General features: G+C 47.2%; 1 protein-coding gene across 2 annotated transcripts in view; it reads left to right on the plus strand.

Annotated features, from left to right (window-relative positions):
• NTRK3 (neurotrophic receptor tyrosine kinase 3) overlaps positions 1 to 24917 on the plus strand; it is a 220335-nt gene that overhangs the window by 115104 nt on the left and 80314 nt on the right. For both annotated transcript variants that reach the window (XM_049812839.1, XM_049812840.1), the window contains exon 12: positions 6618 to 6806. In XM_049812839.1, coding sequence (XP_049668796.1) covers positions 6618 to 6806 — 189 coding nt within the window. The remainder of the gene's footprint in view (positions 1 to 6617; positions 6807 to 24917) is intronic.

Raw genomic sequence — 24917 nt, forward strand, 5'->3', positions numbered from 1 at the left:
GGGAAAACATTCAAACCCTAATATCCCTCAGCGCAATTTAAACCTATTATTTCTTGTTTTATCCCCAGTGGACATGGAGAACAGCTATTATATTTCTCTTTGCTGCAACCTTTTACATATTTGAAGGTTGTTATCACGTATCCCTTCGCTCTTTTCCTCTCAAGACAAAGCATAATTCTTTCAGTTTTCCCTTGGAGGTCATGTTTTCTACACCTTCGATCATTTTTGTTGCTTTGGAGAAGTTACAGTGATAGCAAGCTGGAGTTTTTGTTGTTTCTTCACCTGTCTGCCTTGGAACATTCATTATGTTACGGATGTGTATGAAGTGGCCATTATCTTATCTTCTCCAATCTCTGGTTATTTATGAAATACCCTATATTCCTGAGCCTATGTTTTATCAGAAAGTATAGCTCTTAGCCTTGATAAATAATTTACCATTATGATATGATCACACAAACAGGGGGTTCCTAAGCTGTATATTATTATTTGCTTTATTTTTAAGTAACAAGTTGTCCATGTAACACTGTGAATGAACCAGGCTATTCACAGACATGGACTAAAAGGTATATCCTATTTCACAGAGCTTCCAGATAAACAAGGAGATGAAGGAAAACACCAAGCAAAACTCCAGTTTAGCCACAGGGAAGGGTGCTGAATAGAGAATGATAGGAGATTTTCTGAAAAGCAGATTTTGGGGCAATCTGGAAGAATGTTTGCTCAATATTTGCAGAGATGATAGTATCAGGATGGATGCAAAGCAAGAAAAGCTGGAACATTGCTGGGATGGATGGAGCATAGCCTGACCAGGAGGCTGGGGGAGAAAAGAGGGTGGAGGTATGGCCAGGAATGGTGGTGTTTGAATAAGGCATCTCTCTTGGGAAAGAGGAGTTGACTGTAGAGGAGATGTGGGAAGGAAGGGAGAACAGCTTTGCTCCTTGTGATGTTTCCAAAAGCAACGTTTTCAAGCTGCCTTGCTGCTCTTCAGTTAACATCACATTCATTTTGATCCTAATTTTCTGGTTGAGTCTCCCACTAGCATTGCAAAGGGGCAGGTTGGCAGTGGCCGTATGGCTGGGCTGGAGCAGGGGCTGACTGCCTCTTCACCCAGGGGTAGTCCCGGGACATCCTTAATATCTCGCCAGTCTTTTCCTGCAGCTCTGTGGCTCCATCACTGCTGCTGACATGGCTTCCCTGGCAGAAAAACCGCATGGGCTTAGCATGGAGAACAGCGAAACTCTGTCCTTGCAGGCAGCGTGGATGCTGCTGGCTGGTGAGACCCCTGCTTAGATGGAAGCAGAGCCATCGAGAGCCTTTCAGAGTATAGGTGTGACATGTTTGATGCTCAGAACATACAAGGGCTTCTTAAAGTATTAACAAATAGACTCTTTTTATAGTTAATATCCACAGTATGTTTGTCGATAGCATAGGCAGAGTTATTCACAGAAACAGCTACTGCATCACTCTTTAGATTTCAAGTTTCAGAGGAGCTCCAAAATATTTTATATTGTGTTTTAAGATCAAAGGGTGGTATATCAGGAGGTACCCCAGGCTACCCTTGACTATTAGTCTGCATTTTTACAGTACAAAACTGGTTTCTTTTCTATGTCCCTCTGCCCATTTCTCTGTCAAGTGGGAGGTAAACCTAAATCTTAAAATCTGTACTCTCTTTTTACTCCATTTTTTTCCTTTAACCTTACCTGGAAAATGCACTGCTGAAGCTTGTGAGAATTTGTCCTGGTTTCAGCTGGGATAGAGCTAACTGTCTTCCTAGTAGCTGGTACAGTGCTGTGTTTTGAGTTCAGCATGCGAAGAATGTTGGTAACACTGATGTTTTCAGTTGTTGCTCAGTATTGTTTAGACTGAAGTCAAGGATTTTTCAGCTTCTCATGCCCAGCCAGGGCACAAGAAGTTGGCACAGGACACAACCAAGGCACCTGACCCAAACTGGCCAGTGGTGTATTCCATACCATGGGACGTCCCATCTAGTTTAGGAACTGGGAAGTGGGGGGGCAGTGAATCGCCGCTCGGGGACTGGCGGGGTGTCGGTCGGCGGGTGGTGAGCTATTGCCCTGCGCATCATTTGTACATTCCAATCCTTTTATTACTACTGTTGTCATTTTATTAGTGTTATCATTATCATTATTAGTTTCTTCTCTTCTGTTCTATTAAACGGTTCTTATCTCAACCCAGGGGTTTTACTTTTTTTCCCCGATTTCCTCCCCCATCCCACTGGATGGGGGGGAGAGAGCGAGTGAGCGGCTGCGTGGTGCTTAGTTGCTGGCTGGGGTTAAACCACGACAGAATTCTTCCAAATAAAGCCATTCATCAGCATTATACATCAGAAACTCAACCTCTTTACCTACTTAACAACAAAAAACATATGCTATTGCCAAGATAGATTAAGAGTTGAAGTCTAGGTAGCTGCTTTATTTCCAGGAGTTACTAATGGTAGTATATATTTTGAGTGTCAGAGCAATAGTCAAACCTATAAAAGTGATCGGTGACTGCTTGATATCAATGATGTTTTTAAAGTTTGTCTCGGGCTTGTACAATGAGTCCAGCACTCATCTGAGTCTCAGAGGGGCAACAGAGTGGCTGTGTGCTTAGAGGGCACTGTATCTCAGCTGTGACCAGCCAGAAGAGATGGGAACGAAAGGATGGAAGTGATAAAGAGCTATGACTGTGTTGTAAGGAGTTAATGTTGTCCAGATTTCTATACTTCCCACAATTCCCCAAAAGCTAATAGGAGAAACTTGAAGAAGTCCTCAACTGTAAATTACATCTTTAATCCAATTATACCTTGTGGAGGATATTGGGATGAATTGGCTGAATGATATGTTATAGTCCATACCAGCTTGGTGCCTACCATCATCAGAAATGTTTCTGAAAGCTTGAAAGCTAGTGCATTGCACCCATTACCTGTGTTCCTTAGGACTCTTGAGAATGTGATTTATTTTGTTTTCTTTCAAGACCTGGAAATACAGTCAGAGGCAGTAAACTGTCCCTGGATGATTGCAAGGGTAGAATATATTTTATGTGGTGTGCTATTGCTGTGGTGTCAGGACTGCAACTGCCTTGGCAGTTCTTGGTGTTTCCCACTTTCGCAGAAATGGGAAGGGGTTGAGATGGTCATAGAGGATCAGAGTTCAGCTCTGAGGCCTTTGAGGGTTGGTAGATCTTGTAAATGTCTAAGCTTGGCAGCATCGACTTGATGTGGATGACTAAGAGGTTGAGTCCGTTCACAGGACCCAGCGTTCGCTGGGGAATGGAGGTGCAACTGTGGATCAGCGGAGACACGGTTACCTCTTACCCCATAGATCTTGGACAGGTTTGGGGCATGAAACTAGGGATAACACATGTAGAAAGTCCACCTAAGCAGTGAACTGCAGAAAAAAACCTGTGGAGTGTAAAGAAGATCAGACTCTGGATCTGTTCATTGACAAGGAAACTGCCATCAGAACATCGGGTAATAGATGCTGGCTGTGTTTAGTTTCACAAGAACCCAACCTCCTTGATCATGCCCTACTTCTTTAGATGTAGCCATGTCCTTCTAACCTGCTTGTACAGAGGAACACTGCTGTGATCTGTGGTCCATAAAAATGAGGAGGTGCTGTGCAAGCAATGTCAGCAAGGGTTATATGCTGGCAGGGCTTTGTGAGCCCCCAAGAACTACATCCCCAGCAGGGTCTGCGCCAGCCTGACGTATGTCCCATGGTTGGTTATGAAACCTACCATCTCCCTCCAGTACTAACACTGTAGGAGATATCCTCTTTGCTCCTCGTCACAAAGTTGTGACTTCTGCTCTCACAGCAGAGGACAAAGAAGACTTCATTCATGTCATTCACTAGCAAGGCCTTTCACATCCCACTGTGTGATTAGGAACCTTCCTTTGAAGCAACACCGTGGTTCCTTAGGGAAAGCAATAAGCCCTCAATAGACTCTCCCACTACTCCACTGCAAGGGAGATCTTTATGGTGTCTCCTCAAATTATTTATACCAGTCTATACCAGCTGATATTTTTATGACTTGTTTTATGAACTGCACCTTGAAACACAGAGGTCTCCCCTTCCCACCACAGCCAAGCCAGCCAGCAGTGCAGGGTAAGGCCAAAGGGACATGCAAGCTGTGCAAAAGCCAGTCCTCCTGGTTTGCGTGCAAACACTTGACAACATGAAAGAACAAAAGTCATTCAAACCAAAATTGCCTGTTTGCTTTTTGTGTTTGGAGAAATACAGCGTGTGTAGTCCCAACAGAGGCATCTTGCGGCAAGAGCTGCATTTTGCCTTTGCGTCTCAAAAGCTGGAAGTCACGTGGGCCCGGGGAGTAATGTAAAAAAAAGGCAGAACCTGCCAGAAGGAATTCACAATAAAGGGAGAGACTTTTTTTCCTTGTGACTAAAACACCTGTCACGGCTGCTAGGACTCCGCTAATTACACAATAACTTTATTATATCCCACTTGGAAGAACAAACGATACTTGAAGCTCCAAAAATGAGCAGCCTTTAGACTAGATTAATGACTGCATGGAGCCAGTGTTCGCCTTGTCCTCCCAGAAGCTCTGGAGAGTAAAATGGCTTGAAGACTTTGTTGCTAGTACTACATAATAAAGTAATTGTGCAATTAGAAGTAGATTACTGATGGGAGAGAGGCATTTTCTATGCAATGTAGGTAAAAGCCAGGCTTCTCTGAATAAGTTTGAAGCCTCAATGCAGCATCTCGGCTCATTTTTGCTTGAGCTTCTGGTAGCCCTGGTAGCATCCATGCAGGAGAAAAGGAGCATCTCTAGTTGAGTGTGATTTTTCTTCCCATGTGAACATATAAGGGAGGTCCTCATGGAAGGTTGCAGTGCAGTCCCCACATTGCCCAACTCCTCAGGATCATGTGTTTACACAGCATGAATGGCTGCAGCATGGATTAAAGGGTTTCACCTCATGATGGAGGTGTTTGTGATGCTGGCTGGCAGGTTGGACCCCAGAACAGGTGAGAGCAGATGGAAGTGGGGAATAATGTACTAATGCCTGATGTCCCCTGAGGTTTCCAGCTTTGGCAGCTGATAGCAAAGACTGAAGTTAAAAGATGTAAAAATAAAATAAAACATAAGTAAAAAATTGGGGTACGGCTGAATATTGTGAAATAGTTCTGTGTGGGAAGCAGGCCTTGGCTCTCAGTATGGATGTTCTTTCCTTCATCACTTTATTTTACCTATGAGAACAAGCCTGCTATTGTTTTGGGCAAGATTAGAGCAGTGATGTAAAGAGTCATAGCTGGGGCACAAAGCTGGAGGACCTGGAGCATGGTTGCTGGCTGGCCATCTGCAGGAGGGAGATCAATGTGGGTACGTTTGGGCACACCGGTATTTTGGGGACCTATTCCATTGAAGCATACAAGGTTGCGTAAGTGGGTGCTATGGGACTTGGGGGAGGCATGTGGACTGGCCCAGTTGGCTGGGGTGCTGAGATGCTTGGGCAGCAGGAAGGTCTCTTGTGTACATTGACCAAGAAGGTGGGTGCTGAGGGCTCCGTGCTCATGGAGCAGCAACTTCAGGACTTTGCATGGGGGTCAGTGCAGAGGGACCACTTCAAGCGCTCCACCAGGTCCCTCTCAGCCTGGCGGGGGTCAATAACTGGTCCTGTGAGCAAGAAGCAGATGGGGAATTGGGATTTAAGAAGTACTTGAGATGGCACCACATGAATTAGAGGAGATAAAGAGGAGGGAATCTTCTGGGTTTGTTGCAGCTCAGCCTAAAGTTTGTGGTGCTGACTTCTCCATATTTTGCTGGGACCTCTCTTCTCTGCCATTCTTGGGTGCCTGTGGCCTCGGGGTTCCACCATGGCACGGGGCTCCTCTCAGGGGAAACACCCTCTGTGTCCTTGCTCTAGTGAGAGCAAATAATGAACACCAGAGAGGCTGTGGAGGGATGGGAGACTCCTATTACTCCCATCCTGGGGGGGTGACTACTTTGCCTCATTTTCTTGCGTGTCTGATGGTGGTGTGAGCTTTTTAGGGTCAGGAGGGTAAGGGGGAGATGTTGCCATTTGTGCTGGTGGTGGGATGCAGCATGAGCTAAGCAAGATCTGCTCCAGTACTTCGTGGGTCCCTGCAGGTATCAGCCTTACCAAAGGTCTCCGTGTGCGTGCTGGAGTGAAACTGGAGGGGAGACAAATGGGCGACACATTGGGTGAGAGAAATGGTGTGAATATGGGTTTGGGGTGAAATAGATCTTATGTAGGGGTGATGTTTCTCCAGTCTAAGCTCAGTTATGTATTTTGCCAAGCTTATGATACCAGGGTATACGGGCACCACAGCAACTGATCTATCTTGTGACAGCCCTAGGTTTGTGCAGCACTCACCCCTGCTGTAGTGTCACCTGTAGCTACTTTAACCTCTGCAGGATTGTCAACCTGGTACCCCAAAACCAGGAAAGAAAACGAGGTGTCTTCCCTGCCCTGTGAGCTGCCTGGGGATGGGCCAACTGCCAGGAGTGCTAGGACAAGCATCCAGTCCAGGGGCTGGTGGTGGTCCACTGCTGACCCGCAGGGATCCATACCCATGTGGTCAACAGGGCTCGCGGGCCCCCTTTCCCGTGTTGTGCCTGATGGATGTGTGTGGTGTTTGCAGGTCCTGTGGCAGTGATCAGCGGAGAGGAGGATTCAGCCAGTCCCCTCCACCACATCAACCATGGCATCACAACGCCCTCGTCCCTGGATGCTGGCCCGGATACGGTGGTGATCGGCATGACCCGCATTCCCGTCATCGAGAACCCCCAGTACTTCCGACAAGGTCACAACTGCCACAAGCCAGACACGTGTGAGTGCCCGATCCGGCCGGAGCCCCCTGCGAGGACCAGGGGATGGGTTGGGGGGAGGGGGGAAAGAGGGCAGGGAGGAAGAGGTTAAGAGGATGAGAAAGAACAGAAGGAGTTTTTTGAGAAGAGTGGGTCTTGGTATGGTCCAGAAACCAAAGTGAATCTCAGGTCTCAGAAATCACAACATACATGTAGGTGCTTCCAGAGTAGACTTTCCACCCTCACCTTCACCTCCCTTCACCCTTCCTCTGCCACCCACCAGTCACCTTCCCCCCTTGCCTGAAAGTGCCATTCAAGCTGGGGTCTGCCTTGTTGGCTCCAAGCATGAGGTCCCAGGCATGAGCAAGAGCTGCCTGGGAGCGTGGGGATGGATGTGACCCCTGCCTGGCTGGGGAAAGGACCTGCCTCCCCTTCCTCCTCCAGCAGTTTCCCAGCCATGGGGCTGCCTCCTTGGCTCCCTGCCAGGCCAGGGAGAAGCTCAGGACACGTGGCCATAGATGGGGTAGATGCGTGGAGATAAAGAACAGGAGGCTTAGATGCTGGATGTCTTGTTCTCATGGGCTTCTGTAAAGCTTTTGCATCTTTCCCATATAAATCTGGGTTGTGAACTGGGCTCGTTAGACTAGCAGGTGACGGTCAAATGGTCCTCTCCATTTTGCATTCCTAAATTTGCGTAAAAGAAAAGTACTGGGTAAAAGGATGTTTTTCTGGGAGTCCTGCACTGCTTCCCATGCAAGTGGTGAGATGCAGCCTCCCCAACCCGTGGCTCGCAGCCAGTAGTTGAGTCCTCCTAGGCCTCTTACCAGCTGTGAGATGCAAGGCGAGCAATGCAGGAGGTTTGGATAACGTTCCTCTCCTGCTATTGCTCATCTTTTTGGTGTGTTTTGGTTCTAGGTAGAACTGGAAAAACAAAAAGCTTGCAAAAAAAAAAGGGAAAAAAATCCAACTTGTGTTATGTCTGTGGCCCAGCCAGAAGTAGGGAGTGCTGCACTGGAGTCGCCTCTGCTCTCCCCGTGGCTGCTGCTGACTCATGAGTGCAGGAGACATAACTCAGCCCCTGGAAACAGGGAGGAGGCCGATCTCCCAACCTGCGGAAACTCATTCAACATTAAGTACTCAGCAGGAGTGTGCTGCTCCCCAGCCACCACTCCTCCCATCAGGGGATGGGGAGCTGCGGCTGCTGCTCCCATGGAGGCGTCCCTGGGGCAGCCTCTCTCAGGTGCTGCAAGCCGGTGCCTGAGCCGTTATCACCAAGCTTCGCTTGCCGCAGCAATGGGGTGTACCCAATGAGTGCGCCCAGCTTTCCCTTTGATTTTCATTTTAATGTGCGAAATTTGGTCTGTTTGTAGAGAGGGGAGGAGGAGGGTGGTGATTAGGCAGGAGCAGAGAAGCTGAATGTAGCATGGTTTTTCCGTGATGTTAATTATGTATTTTACATTTCTTATAGCACCTCATCTCAAAATGATTTACAAACTTTGATGGCTTGGGAGGGGGGTCCCTCACTTTATGTTTTTTCCCTTCCCCTCCTGTGCTCTCTCAAATCTCTTTGATCTATGCGCCGACCATTGCAAGACTCGGGTGCTGTTGCAGCTGTGCAGTAGCAGAGCTTAAACCTCAAAGGATTAAGTTGTGCTCTGAGTGTTTGCCCTGTGGGGCTTGTCAGAGCTGAATGGGTTGTAGGGGAAGTCACTCGCAGCAGGATTTGGCCTCAGAGTTTCATGGGGCTATTTGATTAGGACCTGAAGAGTTCACAGAGATGCTCGAGGGCGGCATCTGGAGCTGCTTCTCCCATGGAAGATGCCGCAGGGGGGAAATGCAGCACTAGTGACAACTGTGCACACTTGGAAATCCACAGCAAATCACCACCTCCGAGCTCCAGGTTTCCCTGCGAGGGAGCAAGGCTGAAACCAAACCCCCCCACAGGCACTCCTTTGGGTGCTAACAAGAGGCAAACCACAGCTGGATGCTGGCAGGCAGAAAGCCTTTCTATTTTTTAGATTTGCTTGTCGTTCATGGGGCAAAACCCAGGCTTTGAGACCAGGTGGAGTTGGATTTGGTGCATGTTTTGTATTTTAGTCCCCAAGACTTTACTTGGACAAAACTTCTGACTTCACTGGTTGCTTTGCTTGAGGCTGGAAAGTTTCATGATTCACCTTTTAAATTAACCATGCTTTGGGGACCATTTGCTGTAAGGGGTTTGTTTGATCTGATGTGCTCTGCTCAACTTAAACCTGAGCTGGAGATTATTTGTTGCTCCTGTTCTCCCTGTGGTTTTCATGCTGGAGGGTTTTTCTTTCCCCCTGTGCAGAGCTTGGACACAAACTCTTCTTCATTTGCTGTCACTTGTAAAGAGGAGAACTCCTCTGGGCTGGGGAGTGCCTCGATGTCCAGCTGAGCCTCTACTGCTGCAAGCTGTCATCTCTCTCCTGCCATCCACCTCCCACAGAGCTGCTGTCCAGCTGTGAGCAAAGGTGCTCCATGGCACCCAGCATCTCTCCTTTTGCACCATGGTGTTGCTAGAGCAACATCTTCAGCAAGCAATTTCTCTCTCCATTGTGCAGCTTTTCTCCTTCCTTCCTTCCTCCTGCAAGCATCCCTGTGCTCTTGGATGTTGTCTGGGTTGAGGACATGCTGATACCCATTGCCGCGCTGCAAGAGGAGAGCAAACTCTATATGCTTAATGCAGTATTAATAGTACATTGATGTGATATAGATTTCTGTCACCCTCTATACTAGCAAACATCGCTTATCACGCAGGGATGACGGATGTTTATTCCCAGCCACTTAGCTCTGCATAATGGAATTGCAGCTGAAATATGGAGAGCAGCTCCCTGCCCGTGGAGCTGCAGCCCCTCTTGCTCCCGCTGTGCAATGCTGTCTTGTGGGGTCTTCTTGTTAACGTGTCCTCAAGTAGATAGAGACATCTTCCTCACTGGGGATGTGCTGTCCTTGCATCGATGGGTTGAAGGGCGCAGGAGCCAGCTCTCACCTCTGACTTTCTGAAGTCTCCTACCCCTTTTCTGGCACTGCCTGATTTAGAGAAACAGGAGGGACAAGCTTGGCTCAGGGTCCTTTTTTGCCTCCTGGCTGAGGGCTTCTCAAAGAGCCATGGAAGAAACTGTACCACCCTGTTTTCTTGTGATGAAGCACTGAGTCTTTGGGAAGATGCTTCCCCCATCTTTACACTGTAACTCCACGGCATGCGGGGCAGCACTAGGATTTGCAACCAATCCTTGTTTCGGCCATCCTCAGCCCTACCTGGAGGGTTAGGTAAAGAGCCTGGCAATGGAACAGTCCAATCACAAATGAATTTCAGAAGAATAAGCTGAAATGGTCTTTTTTCTCCTGACCTTTTGCACATGGAAGAGAAACCAAGTGGCGTATCTGCTTGGCAGATGTCAGCAGGAGGAGCGACAGGTTGATGAGTTTGTACCTCTCTGTATTTGGAAATAAACAGATGAGAGGAGAAGGACAGGATTTGTTACAGAACAAGCACTGTGGACAGAATATGTGATGAGGAGATACAGCGTATGACCACATGGATCAGTCCTATGATCAGGGGTTTTGGTAATGCAAAGTATGATCCAGTCTACCTTCATTTGTGTCCAGAAAATGGCTGTCAGTCCTTCTGGGCAGGAAAAGTCAGCTCATTACAACAGAGAGCTCCTTATCAGTGGAAAAAAAGGGAGCATTAGCTTGAAATAAGTTCATGAGGCTGTTAGTAAGACATTATTTTCATACCTATGCTTCTTGGCAGTAACAGCAACTTTTAACCTTAGCTCCATCTCCCGATGTTCAGGATTCAAATTTGCAAAATGGGTAATTATGAGTAGCTGGAGACTTTTGCGGTGAAAGACTGGTAATGTTTCAGAAGGAACATTTTGGAAGATTATTTTACTTTAATAGTAGTAATTAATTATTAGCACAATGCATCAGATGCAGATTAGTTCTTGGATCTGATCTCTCAAGCTTTACTCAAATTCCACAGCACGGTTTTGCAGTTATTCTATTCTCTCATATTTCTTGTCGGACCAAAGAGGTCTTCTGGAGAACGACACAAATCAGAGAAAAAAATTCAAACCTTAACGGAGAAAATTTATCTGGGGGGCAGATCCTTTGCAGATCCCTGTCTGTCTCCCATCAGCAGATGCTTGGTTCCCACCAGTGCTGTGAAGCTAGACTTTTGGGGCAAGTGGTTTGATTTTCGTGGAGGTTGTTGCCAGACATGACTGGAGCTGGCTGTGTTTTCCTCTTCCAGGACTGGCGCAGTCTGGGGACTGGGATGCATTCTCCATACGGGTGGAGCAGCCGTCCTTCCGTAGAGTCCTAATGAGGGTTTTTTTCAACCTCATTTATTACAGGCTGCCCTGACATAATTACATATTCGAAGTTAGTAATTACACATATTCATGCTAATTAAGTAATTAGATATAATTACACTAACTGTAAATACATGGTAATCGGCTAAAAAGAAGTACTTCAGAAAAAAACAAGGCAAATCACACAATAAAAGCTCCATCAGCACTCTTTCACTCAGTACCCTGTCTTTATCTTGTATTTCGGTGCAGTTTAAAAAGAACATTGTGGTCATTTCAAAAATCATAATTTTTAAACAAATAGATTTCCTTACCTCTGTTTCTAATAGGTCTTGAAAACAAAACTGGGAAGGATATTTGCCCTTACCACTGTAAATTCTTTTTGTTTGCCTAGTGTGTTTTGTTCATCCTGGGCATGGGAAGCTAAAAAGTATGCAGCATTTCTATTTTTGGTCAGTTCATGTTCCCATTTTCACTAAAAACAACACCAACATAAAAATAAAGCCATAAATACTTGCAGTTTCATTTGGCTTAAAAAGAAAACTGAAACTGTTGGTAGCAGAAAAGGGAAACTTTTCTTTCTTTTTTCCCCAGGGATAAGAGGATTTGTCAAATATTATTTTCATGCCATATAAATATGGAGCCCAGTGTGCAGTGACAGCAGCACTCTGCTGCCCAGTGCTCAGCCTGGGGCCAGGCTGTACAGGTCTCAGTTCCTCCCACAGGTCTCTGCTGTTTCTCCATTTTCTCTAAACTTCTCTTTTCCTCTTCTCTCCTCTAACATGAAAGCCCTAGGCTCTTCTCCAGCAGGACCCAACGCCCATCTCTGAAGCAGCCACTTGTGGGTCAAGACTTCTGCACTGGGGCTCCTCACTGTCTTACGGTCTTGTCCTTCTCAGTCAACCCATATGTGATACTTTTAGAGGATTTAATGAGGACCTATGAGTAGCTGTATACTTATTTACATGTGTTTTGCTACTCTGTTCTCTGTCTCCTCATTTGTCCTAGCAAAGCCTGGGTTTCTGGCTTGGGCCTGTGGAAAAGCCCTGACCTCAACGCTCAGCTGCTAGCAGGTAGAAGGCATTGGAGGTCGGAACAGCCTTCTGCCCCCACATTTCTCTTCCTTCTGGTTTGCGGTTGCCTCTCATAGAAACTGCTCTGAGCTCCAAGTGCTGATGTGAATGTCCAGCAAAAGATTTGGATGTTGAAGGAACCCCACAGGCTCTGTCTGGCTGCTTCCAGAGCAGATGTTGCAGGTACCTGAAGAAAAGTGTGAGCAACAAAAATTACTGCTTCTGTCACCCTTCGGAGCAGGAGTCAAGTCCTCCTGTGCCCAGCATCGCCTTCTCATCCCCTTCTCCAGGCTGCAACATCTGACAAACAGGGGAGATCCCATGGCCAGTGGGACTCAATCCAACCTGCTCAGCTCTTCCCAGCTCTCTCAGCTGGTTTTCCTTACCTGTGGCTATTTTATGCTCTGTGTCATTTCATCCAGCTCTGAAAGAGCAAATGGAAGAAATATCCACATTTTCCAGAACTCAGAAATCCAACCTGCATTTGCAGAGGTGGAGTGCCCATCCAACCTATTGCACCTGTACTTTGAGTTGCAACCTCATGCTTAGCCAGTTGATCTTTAGACCTTCCTGCCACGATGATGCTACAGAAATGAGAGTTTTTCAGGCCATCTTGGAAAGGCTGGCAGAATTCATTGCATATACGTTGCCCCTTGGCCAGCTCTTCAGGTGTTGTCTGTGTGGTTGTATGGAGAGAAAGAAAAGCAGCGTGGGAGTGTGGGAAACATGGCTCTGCCTGTCCCCTGTCTCCTTTGGAAGGAGCCACTGTAGCCAGCAGTGCAGCCCTGCCTTGCTCCGGGTGCGATGTGCGCAGCGGCTTGGTTTGCACACAAGCCGATTACCTCCTGCGGCTGCTTCGTTTTTAGATCCTATCTCGGTTACTTTAATGTGTGTTTACTGCATATATTTGTAGCAACATCCAAGATCAAAGGGGGCCGAGCAGGCTCCAGCCCCACCATGGGGAAAGGACGCTGGCAGCACAGCTGCAGTGGGTACGACACATTGTGCAGGGACATTCTTGGGGACCAGTATCCATTAGAACGAGAAACCCTAAATCAAGGAGATTATGGCTTTGGGCTCTAACATTGACCTGCCTCCGGAGGGGCTGTCCTGGTGACGGAAATAATCCCGGATACAGACATCAAGTAGTCGATGGGGAAGTGCTTTCTCATGCAAATTATGGCCTGAAAGCATCTCCTCTGGACCCTTTAATCCCAGAGCCTGTGGGTGCATCAAGCAGGGTTGGTGATTTTGGAAAGGGAGCCCCAGATGTGTGAACTGTCAAGCACTTAACAAGCCAGATGAGGGGAAGCCCTGAGCTGATTTCGTCCTGGATTTGGAGCGGCTCTAGCACAGCAGGCTGCTCTCACTGCCTGGCAGCCTCATCCCTGCATCAAATGGGTTGGACCGGACTGCCCAAGACATGCACCATTTCACGGAGGATGTACGTGCACTCCTCATACTCTGTCTTGCATCCAACCCCCTGCTCATCTCATATAGGGGCTCACGCACCCTCCCACTGCTCTTGCAGCATACCGCAGCCCCCCCGCCACACCACCGTCCCTGTGTACGTGGGCACGTGTTCCCCACTTGCTCACCCGTGCACTGTGGGATGGGCATGGTATAAAACCCTTGCTGAATGGGCTCTTCTTCATTCCCCGTGGCACAGCTTCCTGCACGGTGACACCTACACACCAGTCACCTCCGCCTCACGACTGATGCTGACAAAGCACACGTGGGTTTCTGCTGAGCACTCTCACAGCTCTGCCTTTCCTTGGCAAAGCCAGGGGTGCCATGAATGCTCCTGACCAGGCAGTTCCCCTGCCAGGGCTTGCCCAAGCCATCAAACGTGGTTGCATCTCCAGTTTCTAGTGCGTGTTCAGGGCTTGGCAGCACAGGCATGTTTTTCACCCATTGCAGCAGGGTGAAAGAAAAGGAGTGGAATAAAATGGGGATAAAGCAAGTTTTCATTCCCTACATTATTGGCTATGTGCCCAGCTATTGGTGCTTCTCTCTTTCCAATTGCACTTGTAGTGCTTTTGATCCCACAGTGCTCTTAAACCTGAAGGAGGTGTCCATGGCAGAGGAAGGAAGGCTCTGTTCATGAACTAATGCTCCTCATGCCCAGGGCTTCATCCCTGCAAGACAAGGAATAGGGACACAGTGCACGACCTGAGGCTATTGCAAGCTCAAGCAGCCCTGGTGCCTGGGGTAATGAAGGGGTTTCAAGAGTATTCTCCTAATGGCTCATTGATTGTGTGAATTTTGCTGTGGGTCACTTTAAAAATAGCTGGTGTGTGTGTGGATAGAGTGGTGGTACTGATTTCTTTGGACCATCAGTTAAACATTTGTTGTGCTTTTTAATGAGTTTGCTGTGGCTTATAATGCTTGGCTATTGGGAAAGTATCTGGAGGCTAGGGTACCTCTGCATTCCAGGGACAAGGGGGATGTGCCTGTGGTACCTGGTCATGGGGTACCCCACAAGCACCGGGAGCTCCCAGAGTTTGGAATGACATTGTGTTGTGACTTTTTAGCCTAACTGGGCTGGTGTTCGGGTTTAAAATCCAGCTCTCAGAAGTGCGTGGGAACTCATCATGGTCAGACAGGAGCTGTCTCTCTGGTTGTAAGATTGCAGGCTCTCATTGTTTGTTCATTGTCCGATTAAATTACGATTCCTAATTAAAAATAGCTGCTATTGTTTAGGAGTTGGAGCAGTTTTGCATGACTGCACACACAGCAGGAACATTATTAGTAGCGCTGCCCTGTGGGACAAGAAGTACAGCCCAGGATCTGGCAGAGAAGCTGTGCATCAGTAGAGGTTAAAAAACATAAAAACCTACCTTGAGTGCTGCTTTCGGGCTAGACAGCCCAAAATACCCTGTTCAGCCCTGAAAGCTGGGGAAAGACCCATATAAAAAGATATTCTGCCTAGAGAGCTTCTCATGTCAAAGGGGGCTTTTGTTTCCCAGCCTAGCCTGGTGGCTGGCTCTGGGGAGATGGTGAGCACAGGCAGCGATGGCTCGTGCCTCCCGACAGCACGGGGCAGGCGGAGCGGCGCTGCTCTCTGTAGAGCAGAGCTCAACTGCTTCATGTATTTTATAACAAAAGTGCAGAAATTATCACTCTTGGTTGCTGAACGTTTTCAGTCCGCCTCAGCATCCTTCTGGCTGTCTTGCTCTTGTCAGTCGTGGGCGTGGACAAGGAGTGGGTTCACTGCCAGTGAGGTCGATGGGACAGAGGAAGATGCTGCTGCTAATGGAAGCACCACTTCTGCTGGTGTGCTCCTGAAGCCCTGACCTGAAGCAGCTCTCTTGCACCGCTGTTAAGCGTAAAGCACTAGCCTTGTTGAACTTGGCGTGATTTACTGAAGTGAACAGACCTGGCTGGGAACTCAGCAAACCCATTTCCACTGTAGCTGATGTGAGATTTGTATGCAAGTGTCTTGAGGTGAAAACTACATTGAATTCGCAGCATGTAAGGATTGCTCTTGATGCCCAGGCTTGTCTCCTGTTAAGGCAGGGTTTATTGCATAATCCATTTTTAGATTCCTGTATGCTCACTCCTAAACAGACTGCAAGTTACCTAATGCTGAACCCTGCTTGAATCTGTTTTTTGGGTCCCCTCTCCCTGCCCCTATTTGGACAGATCCATGTAAGAGACCGGAACAAACTGAGACTCAGTGAAAGCATGAAAATTTCTGTATGTACACCAACGATCAGGGTGTCCTGCCATCTGCAGCTAAGTGTGGTCAATATGGAATGCAGTACTCAAACTAAGTGATGACTTAGAGCTTCATGTAGACTCAGCTTTTCCTGATGTTAGTTCCAAGTTCCTATTTGTTGCTGATGTCACAGCATTACCTGTGGTTCTCTGTCACAGTTGTGGGTCTGTAAAAATGTCATGCCTTTCCTTCAGCCTTACTAATCTATTTTTCCTCAATGAATTGGAGCACTGAGTCTAAAGGTTACTATACCTACCTATTTTTATATATATATATAAAAAAATATAAATGTACGGTTATATATATATATCATATGAAATGTACTGTTTTATAATGTTTGGACACCTGTTCTTATCTTGCTAATACATTTTAATAGGTTTTACATCATCCTTCCCTGTCCCACCACCATACCTCCTTTTTTTTCCCTTTGTGAGGACAAAGGATCTATTTACTATTTTTTCCCCTACAAGCATTTCCTAAATTCAGGACGAGCAGTTTCTCTGGCTCCCATAAGTGTGACTAAGAGACAACAAGGCAGCTAAGTCTCATAAGTATATATGGTGAATTTGCAATTAGAAGAAAACACTGAAACAAAATTACTTCAGCCGTTGTCTCCCTTCCCCCAGCCCTTCCCACCCCTCCACCTCTCTCTTGCAGGATTAAGCTAAACTAATCCTCAGATGAGCAAGATCTTTGGGAAAGCAAAGAAGCAAAGTAAAACCAAGGGAGGAGAAAGAAAAATCCTTCACACTCAACACTAATAAGGAAATTATGGCCGTCCTACATTATGAATTGGATGAATTTTTAATGGTTAGAAATGCAGTTAATTTATAATGCATCCATCTGGACTGCAGGGCCTGTCGCCAGCTAATAAATAAATGACAGGCCCTTTGTATTAAAAGTATCAGTAATTTTACATCTCTGCACTGTAATTGATGTGGAGCATTGAGCAAGGGGAGATGATGGCCACCGGGTGTATACCAAAGCAAAGGACCTCACGCTTCAAGCAATACCTGAGATCTTGATATACCAGAATGCTGCAGTCCAATCTTCAAGTCTTCTTTCAGATGGGCCACAGCTCCTGCTTTATTCCGTTGCTCACAATCCAAAACCAAAAAGAAATAAAGAGCTTGGCAAAGGGCTCCATGATTTTGAAAGGTCATTTTAAGCCGAGCTAAGGGCCCTGTTTGTTGTGTCTTACACTCTAGGACAAGTTAGTTACCCCTGGACAGCAAGAGAAGCTCTAACTGAGGTGGTTGCCCAAAGCTTGCTTCCTACAGATTGGATCTCCCCCATTAGACACCTTGTTCAGGATGGCGGAGATTGTGCCGTCTGTTCTCTCGATGGTCCTGGCTATTGGCACAGCCACGGTGAGGCTAGCTCTGAGTTGGAGATCAGCATGGATTCATACGAATCCCACCACAAATGTTCACACTGAGGGCTGTGTTAAAAATAAATTCTGGGCAAATTCCAGAGATGGGGTGGGACTGTCCTGTTCTCATGCCAGATCCCAGCAGAGCCCAAATGTCAGGGGAACCTTACTGAGAGCACAGCAGGCAGCTGAGTGTTTGAGGGATGGGGTATATTTTATCCTCTTAATGAGGAGAAGTAACCTAGCATCTTGCACCTCCACTATTTCCTGGAAAGAGGCATTTCTCCTTCCATCCCATCAAGGGGCTGCCAAGCATCTTCATCTCCATTTTATGGATGAGAAGTGGCAGCTGGAAAGGCATCAATTTGCTCAAGGTCACACCAGGTTGCTGACAGCTAGCAGTCTGGCCCATGTTCAGCCCACTGGACCGTGTTGTGTGTTTATGAGTCGCCACCTGAAGTCCTTTCACAGCCAGCCTTTTGGAGTCAGGAGTTTAGATGGACAAGCAAGTTCTTGGAGCTCTCAGCTGTGTATTATGATCCCACAAAATGGCAATTCTTAGCTTTTCCTGCTCCTTTCCAGATAGGTTAGATTAAATTCTCCCTTTCCACCTTCATGGGGACCATGGTACAGTCTAACATGTTTCTGCTTTGCTCTCTTGACTAATTCTGAAGAGACCTTTCCTTGCCTACCTCCTAGGAGCTCTGCCAACCTCATTCCACCTAGGCGTTGCCTCCTGGCCCACTTGGTGGGAGTTGGAGTTGGTTGGAGCCCGAGTGCTGGGCTTGGAGGAAGAGCAGTTATTTTTTTACCTTGGCTTTAGTTCCTGGCTGAAGGAATTGAGCAGGGGTCCTGGGGTACAAGCCTTGCTGCCCAAGGAAAGCACTGCTCTCCAAGATGCAGACTTTCATCTTGACCTGGAGGAAGGAAGCACTTATTGCCTTATTTATTACATTTCCCTATAGCAGTGTAAATACTATATCCATGATAGATATGGATCTTATGAATAATATAAAGATTTGAACTAAGTAATTGCAGTGCTTTTTTAATACAAGACATCCTCAGCGTCAAGTAGTATTAATGATCTGTCTTGACGTGGTCTCTGCAGAGGGCAATTGCAGACCCCAGTTCCGTGAGAATTTGAGAAATTGGGGGAGAAATCCTAATGTGCTGTTCATCCCCTCTGTTCCCTTTGGGACACTCCAGAAAGAGTATCCTGTCTGCTGATTTTTTCTCAGCTTTCCCTAGACCCTCCAAGGACGGGAAAGCTAAGTGAGTTTTGGGAAAACAAATCCCTTTTGTAGGCAGGCTGGGCTGGGCTGTCAGAGGAGGCAACTTTGGGAGGAAATGTAATACAAAGATCCTAGCAGCTCGGCTCCCTGTAGTCACTAACAGTTCTCTGGACATTTCTGGAAGAGCAAAACGATTAGTTACAGTGAAATAGCTAAATTCAGGTGGAGGTAATGATATTCTATGTCTGCCGATTGGAGCCTTGTCTCTTTGTAGGTTTAATATGAAGCTCTCCTTTCCACTTGTTCTCTGAAACCCTTCTGCAGCCTTGCTGCTGCGTGCTATTAAACAGGTGGCTACATTATTATGAGAAATTCTCTATAAAGTCCACTCTTTAATGCCTTAGAATCTTTGGGGATGAATTTAAGATATTAATAAGTATTAAGATTTAACACCTAATTCTTCTTTGCAGTGACATCATTGTGGGGGAAGGGGTAACAGGATAGTAATTGCAGGATGTGCTATGGGTCATTTTGTACCTTGCATCAGTGGTTGCAGTGAGCTGGTAGCCCAGCTGGCTGGTCCTTCTTGCTCCCTGCTGTAGGTGTGCTAGGTGCCGGTGTTACAGCTGCCGAGCTCTAAGGCCTCTTTAAATTAATGGAGCTGTCTGAGAAGGTTATGAATGCCTTTTCAATTTCTTTTTTTTTCCCCAAATGTAGCATCTCAAGCCTTGAATCAGACTGTTAACCTTTTTCATTTCTCTTTAAGGTTATTTCTTTTCCTTTTTTCACCATCACCTTTTTAACAGGAATGAGGGCAGGGGAGACCTGTGGAGTTGGTGTTGCACGTTCTCGGGTTGTCACTCCTGGAGGACTAGGTCTTGCTGACCTCTGTGGGCTGTGTCGTGCGGGGAGCATGGGCTCAGGTGTTTCTTTGCTATGGGAATGGTAGCTCATTAACACTCTGTGCCCTGCAGATAACTTTTATTGATCATCATCTGCTTAATCAAAAACTCTATCACAGTTTGCTTCGATTATTCTTTTCCATCTCTTCATCTCCGGAGAATCAGCTTAGCTAAAGTTAATGTACTCATTATGCAGTTGGGAAACCACTGCCACAAACTGCTATGTAAATCATAGGTTTTAGGAAGGTTTGTGTCCTCCTTCCTGCCTGTAGCGGGATGAATATATTGGTGCATATTCCTCTGCTCGATGGGGTGAAACAGACTCTGAGGGAGTTGTGCTGAGCTGGGTTTTGACCTCCTGGGGTGGCAGTAGTCACCTCCCAGGTCACGCAGAGCCCAGGCTCCACATCTAGATCCTCACAGTCCTGGTATAGTGATGAACTGCTGCTACACCTAGTGCTAACCCACCCTCACCTTTCCAGAGGCATGTGATGGCCTCCATATCACCATAAATACCTACCAACGTGTGCACCTAGACTGCTGGAGACCTCCCTCCCCTCTCATAGGACGATATTTGGGTTGAAGCAGCTTTATGAAGTTGTCTCTGCTGGTGATTGCTCTGCAGTTGGGTGATGAGAGCTTTCCTATGGGACAGCAAGCGCTTAGGGTGTGAGAGAGCTGGGATGGGGGTGACCTGTGTAGGGGTACACTGAGGAAGAGGGCATGGACAAGGGATATTTGAGAGAGGTGAGCTGGGGGAGAGAGATGGGAGGAGAGCTGAGTGCCAAACCATGATGGTGAAATTCTGCACAGCTGGACCATACATTTGGTTTTTAATTTTCTGATGATCTGTGTGCAATGTATATATACAGAGAGAAGTGGTGACTTACAGCAAAAGTAGGATGTTAAGTCCCCTATCTAAACAGATCTCAGCACTCCTGAAATCAGCACCTTGAGTGTGTTGCTGTTAGGCATTTTGCTGAACGCAGTGAGGGCCATGTCTGGAAACCTCCTCTGTGAATAGTGGCTCCACTCTTTTGGAAACCATCAGAACTCTGGGGAGGGGAAGTGAGAAATCTGTGTAGGAAGTGGCAAAGTTATTTCTCAGCATTTGCCATGTTTTTAATGACCAGCTCTGAGATGTGGCAGGCCAGTCTGAGTGGGGATACAGGAAGGTTTTGGAAGAGAAGCCCTGAGACAGGAGTGCTGCTTTTTCCTGCAGCTCCAAACTTATCTCACACTCTGGTTATGCTTGATGTCCTAATATGATTAATTTTCCTTTTGTCTCTTAATGTTTGCTACATAAAATCATTCTCCTTGATCCTATACGCTATCAGGGCTACATATTCTGTGCTGGTTATGGTGTTGCAATGTCCTAATTTGATTGCAGAAGGTCATGTCCTGTATAATGTTGTCTCGTTTTCTCAGTAGTCAATACAAACTCATTTTATTTTCTTTGAAAAGAAAGGAAGTAGGAGCAGGAGCCCAGCATCCATGGCCAAGCTTATACCTGCAGGTCTTACCTTGTTGCCTGGCTGTGAGGCTGCAATGGCACACATAGTTCAGCCTGAATGGGACCTGCAGGTTCTTTTTATTATTTTTTTTCCTGCTAGTACTGAAGGGGAGAAAGGATGGAAGTTACAGCAGAGAAAGGCCCTCATTTGTAGCTGCTGGCACCTCTGCTTTGCCTCAAGGAGTCATTATTCCAACAGGCTGTATGCCCTCTTGATGGAGCTTATCTCCATGGGGGAGAGTTAGCTGTGTGGAACTCCCCGTGGAACCTGGGTGAGTGTTTAGCTTTCTCCTTTTGTCTCCAGTTAGATGCTTGGTCTTTTGTACCTCTGTGTTACACCCGCCTCAGAGACCCTTAACTTGCCTTATGCCTCTGTTATTTATGAGTAGCTCAGAGGGGAGAAGGAGGGTCTGGTCTCAATTTGTGTGGCTGTTTTGCATGTGAAATAAGCATGTCATGTCAGAAGTGGTGACAGCAGCCTGGGTCTCCTGGCCCCACTGGTCTCGTTCAGGGTGGCTTCAACAGCTCCAAGGCTGTGGCTTGGAAAGCCATGGCAGGACTTGCTCATAAACTGGCAGTGTCACTGTGTTTTTGCAGAACTTGTTCAGAAGACGGTGTTTTTTCAGCAGCTTATAAAGGAGGTGTCAGCCCCGTGTTTGGTCTGTGGGAAAAAGAACCTGCTTTTGCAAACTGAAGATTGCAGCAAGGGCTTAGCTCTGGCTCGTGGGCCATGTCTGCCAGCTGGGATTGCTGGTGTGGCAAATTATTCAGCTGATGGTTTCATTGCTATTTTCCTTATGGGTCCTGGACTTTCTTCCTTTGTTCTCAGGGTATTCCTCATTCTCTGCCCTGCCTCCTCTTGTCCTGTTGGGCATTCACTGGGCATTCAATTAAGAATGGATTTGTTGTGGTGGCAGAGCAGGAGTCAGAGAGTTGTTGGCAGGCAAAACAGACCATGATTTTGCAGCTTTAGCTGCAGGTAGGAGTTGAATAAATTGAGTCAACAAATCTGTGTTCTTGGTGTGTCACCAAGCAGGCTCCCTTGGCTTGGCTGAAGGATTTAGTGGTGGCAGGAAGAGGCCAGGCAGCGGAATGGCTGAAGCACAGCCGTCATCTGTGCCTCTGGGCAAGGACCAAGGGAACGGGATCTTGAGCCTTGAGGGCAAGAAGAAAGGGAGCACTCCTGTGATCCTCCTTGGCAGGATACCAGGTCTCCATGGGCCGAGTGCCTGGCACAGTCGAGCCAACGTCCCTGATTTTTTCTCAGTTTTGAAATATTTAATCAGAGAATCAAATATGAAGTCTCTTTAAGAAGAGACTGGCACACAGCAGCTGGCTGAGTGTTGCAATCAATGTATCCGCTGTGGAATGTTTCCTGCAGAAATATTACATCCTCTCTCATTTACTTGATGATCTTTAGGGTGAATCAATCAAAAGATGCTGCACACAAATAGTTCAGCCTGTGATCCTGTGGGTGTCCATTAGAGAGGTATTTGCTCCATGTTAATGGACCTGTTGATTAACAAACAAACCATTGTTTTTTAAATAGAAAGCTGTTACTCGATGGCAATTGTTAGCATTTGCTTTTCTGCTGCCCCACCTCCCCTACATATAGCTCTCACTCTGTGCCAATGCAGGCAACTGCTGCAACAAAACTCAGGTCTGCCCTGCTGGAGAGAAAAGCAGTCACATCTCACCCAAGTAGCTATCGGAGGTGGACCTCTCCTGGAGGTTGGAAAGGACAGAGAGAGACTTCTTTGTACTCAGCATGTGATTTCACCACTGTGTGTCTTATTCTGTTAATCACATTTTCTGCACCTGTATGCCTCGGCATGTAATGCCCTGTTGGACTCCAGCAGTGTCTGAGGAAGACCTCTCCCTGACATCCCCAAAGGCTGAGACCCAGCAGCTCCTTGAGGAGTCTGTCTTGGATTTTATACCAGGCTGAGTGCATGGGAATTTTTATTTGGGTCTGTAAAGCCTCTAGGCTGTTGGAGCAATATCGTGTTCATTTCCTTTCCCTACAACATGAACATTTTCCTAGTGTCCACTTTTTCTGGGTGAAAAACTGCCCATGTTGTAATCTTAGCTCTTGCTTTTCTGATGTTAGCATGGCATGAATCCCAGCTGACATTTTAAGCACTAGAAGATCAGGATGATACCCACCGCTTAGATGTCCTTACCCATTGGAAAGCCCCTGCACCAATCTGAGCGGACCCAACCCAGTGATGACCAAAGCTGTGGAGACAGGCAAACAGCATCTTCAGTGCTGCCAGAGCTCTAGTGTGGCACTGGAAACACACTCACTGGACACAGCCCAGGACAGACCACTGTGCTGAGCCACATGACATACCTAATTGCGGAGCAGCAGTCGCACAGCAGGGCTGACCAGCCTGAAAGGGCCACGTTGTGGCTGTGGGTTGCGTTTAGCCTCATGCTGGTAGTTGCCAGCAGCTGTTCTGCTTTCTGAGAAGTACGTTTGGACCCTTGCTGCTCAGCCGGAGACTGTGGGGGCATTGGTCCCCCCCGCAGGCTGCTGGTGGAAAGCAGCTGCTGTTCAGTCTGGCAGGCCAAGCATTGCTCTAGCCCACTGCAGAGGAGACCAACCCCCCCATGTCATTTGTTTGGCTCTATCCTTTATTGCTACAAACCAACTCACCCAGAGCCATCCTTCCCACAGCTGGTGGGAGTCAGAGTGACGAGGCAGTTAGTGGATTAGGGCAGCAGAGTGAAAACCATTTGGCGTTTCTATCCTGATTCTTCTGGGTGCCTTTAATTAGCATGATTGCTCAGCACACGATTTTGCCATGTTCTTTAGCTCCCCTGGTTAGAATAATTATTCCCTCAGCTCCTTTTGTTCCAATTCCTGATCGCTTACAAAGTCTCCTGTTAAAAGCCATTAAATCCGTAATGTAAAGTGAGAGTAAATGTTCAGCAGCGTTATGCTCTCAGCCCCACACGTGTGCGCTCGCGCTCTCTCCAGCCCCTCTCCGGCACTCCTCTGCTCCCTGCCACGTGCTCCGTGCCGCAGCATCGCTCTCTGCTTCCCTCTCGCACGCTTCTCCACTGGCCATCCCACGTGTCCCACACGCAGCAGGTTGTGTGCGTACCCTCTCTGCTTTCTGCTGGTGCTTTTGGGATCGCTCAGCTCGCTTCCTTCTGTGCACGGGCTGGTTTTGGCACTGAGGTTGAGTTCAGGGCTGTGGACTGTGATCTCTTACATTTAGTTGCATGCGCAAATGCCAAAGTGGCATTAGAAGTGTATGTTTTTGCATGCTTTTGCCCTGGTGTGGGCAGCTCTTGCTTGGAGGAGCAACGTATGTAGAGGAGGATAATGTCCTGGCTGTGGTGGCAGGCAGGACTTCTGATGATAGATGATAGAGAATAGGAAGGAACTTATTTTTTAAGTAAAGCTATTTCCCTTTTTCTCAAGCATGAAATCCTCTGGTGGAGGAAAAATGGGTTTTGGATAGTTGTGTTCCTGGAAGTTTCCATGTTGCAGTGCCTCCCCATCCAGAGGCCTGGGAACTCAGACCCTTCCCTGTCCTTCATCTCTGCTGATGTTTGATCAGCACATGCCAATGACACAAGTGGGACAGACGCAAAGGCTTGCACAGAATTATATGGTGTGAAATAAGATTGGGCTGAAGTGCTTTAAATGCCTTGTGCATTTAGGTGACTTGATGTGAAAAGGAGAGGGAGAGAGGGAGACTTATTTTCAGACCCAAAAGGAAACTGGGTCAGAGAAGGGTCTGGCAGTCATGTAGTTCGTTAATCTTGGAGCTGACTGCCAGAGCAAAAATTCACAGCTATTCTACTTGTTGGAAAAACCTTGTAGGAAAGAAACCCTGGACTTTTCTCCCTCCTTTGAATGAAAACTCCTAATTCACAGCAGCCACACATTTTTTGGCTTAGGTCTTCATTTTCTGCCCTGCTGTGATATGCCAGATCTTCCCCACCCTGCAAAGCTCACCTTCTGCTGCA

This window comes from Accipiter gentilis, chromosome 10, assembly GCF_929443795.1.
Source record: "Accipiter gentilis chromosome 10, bAccGen1.1, whole genome shotgun sequence".
Lineage (NCBI taxonomy): Eukaryota > Metazoa > Chordata > Aves > Accipitriformes > Accipitridae > Astur > Astur gentilis.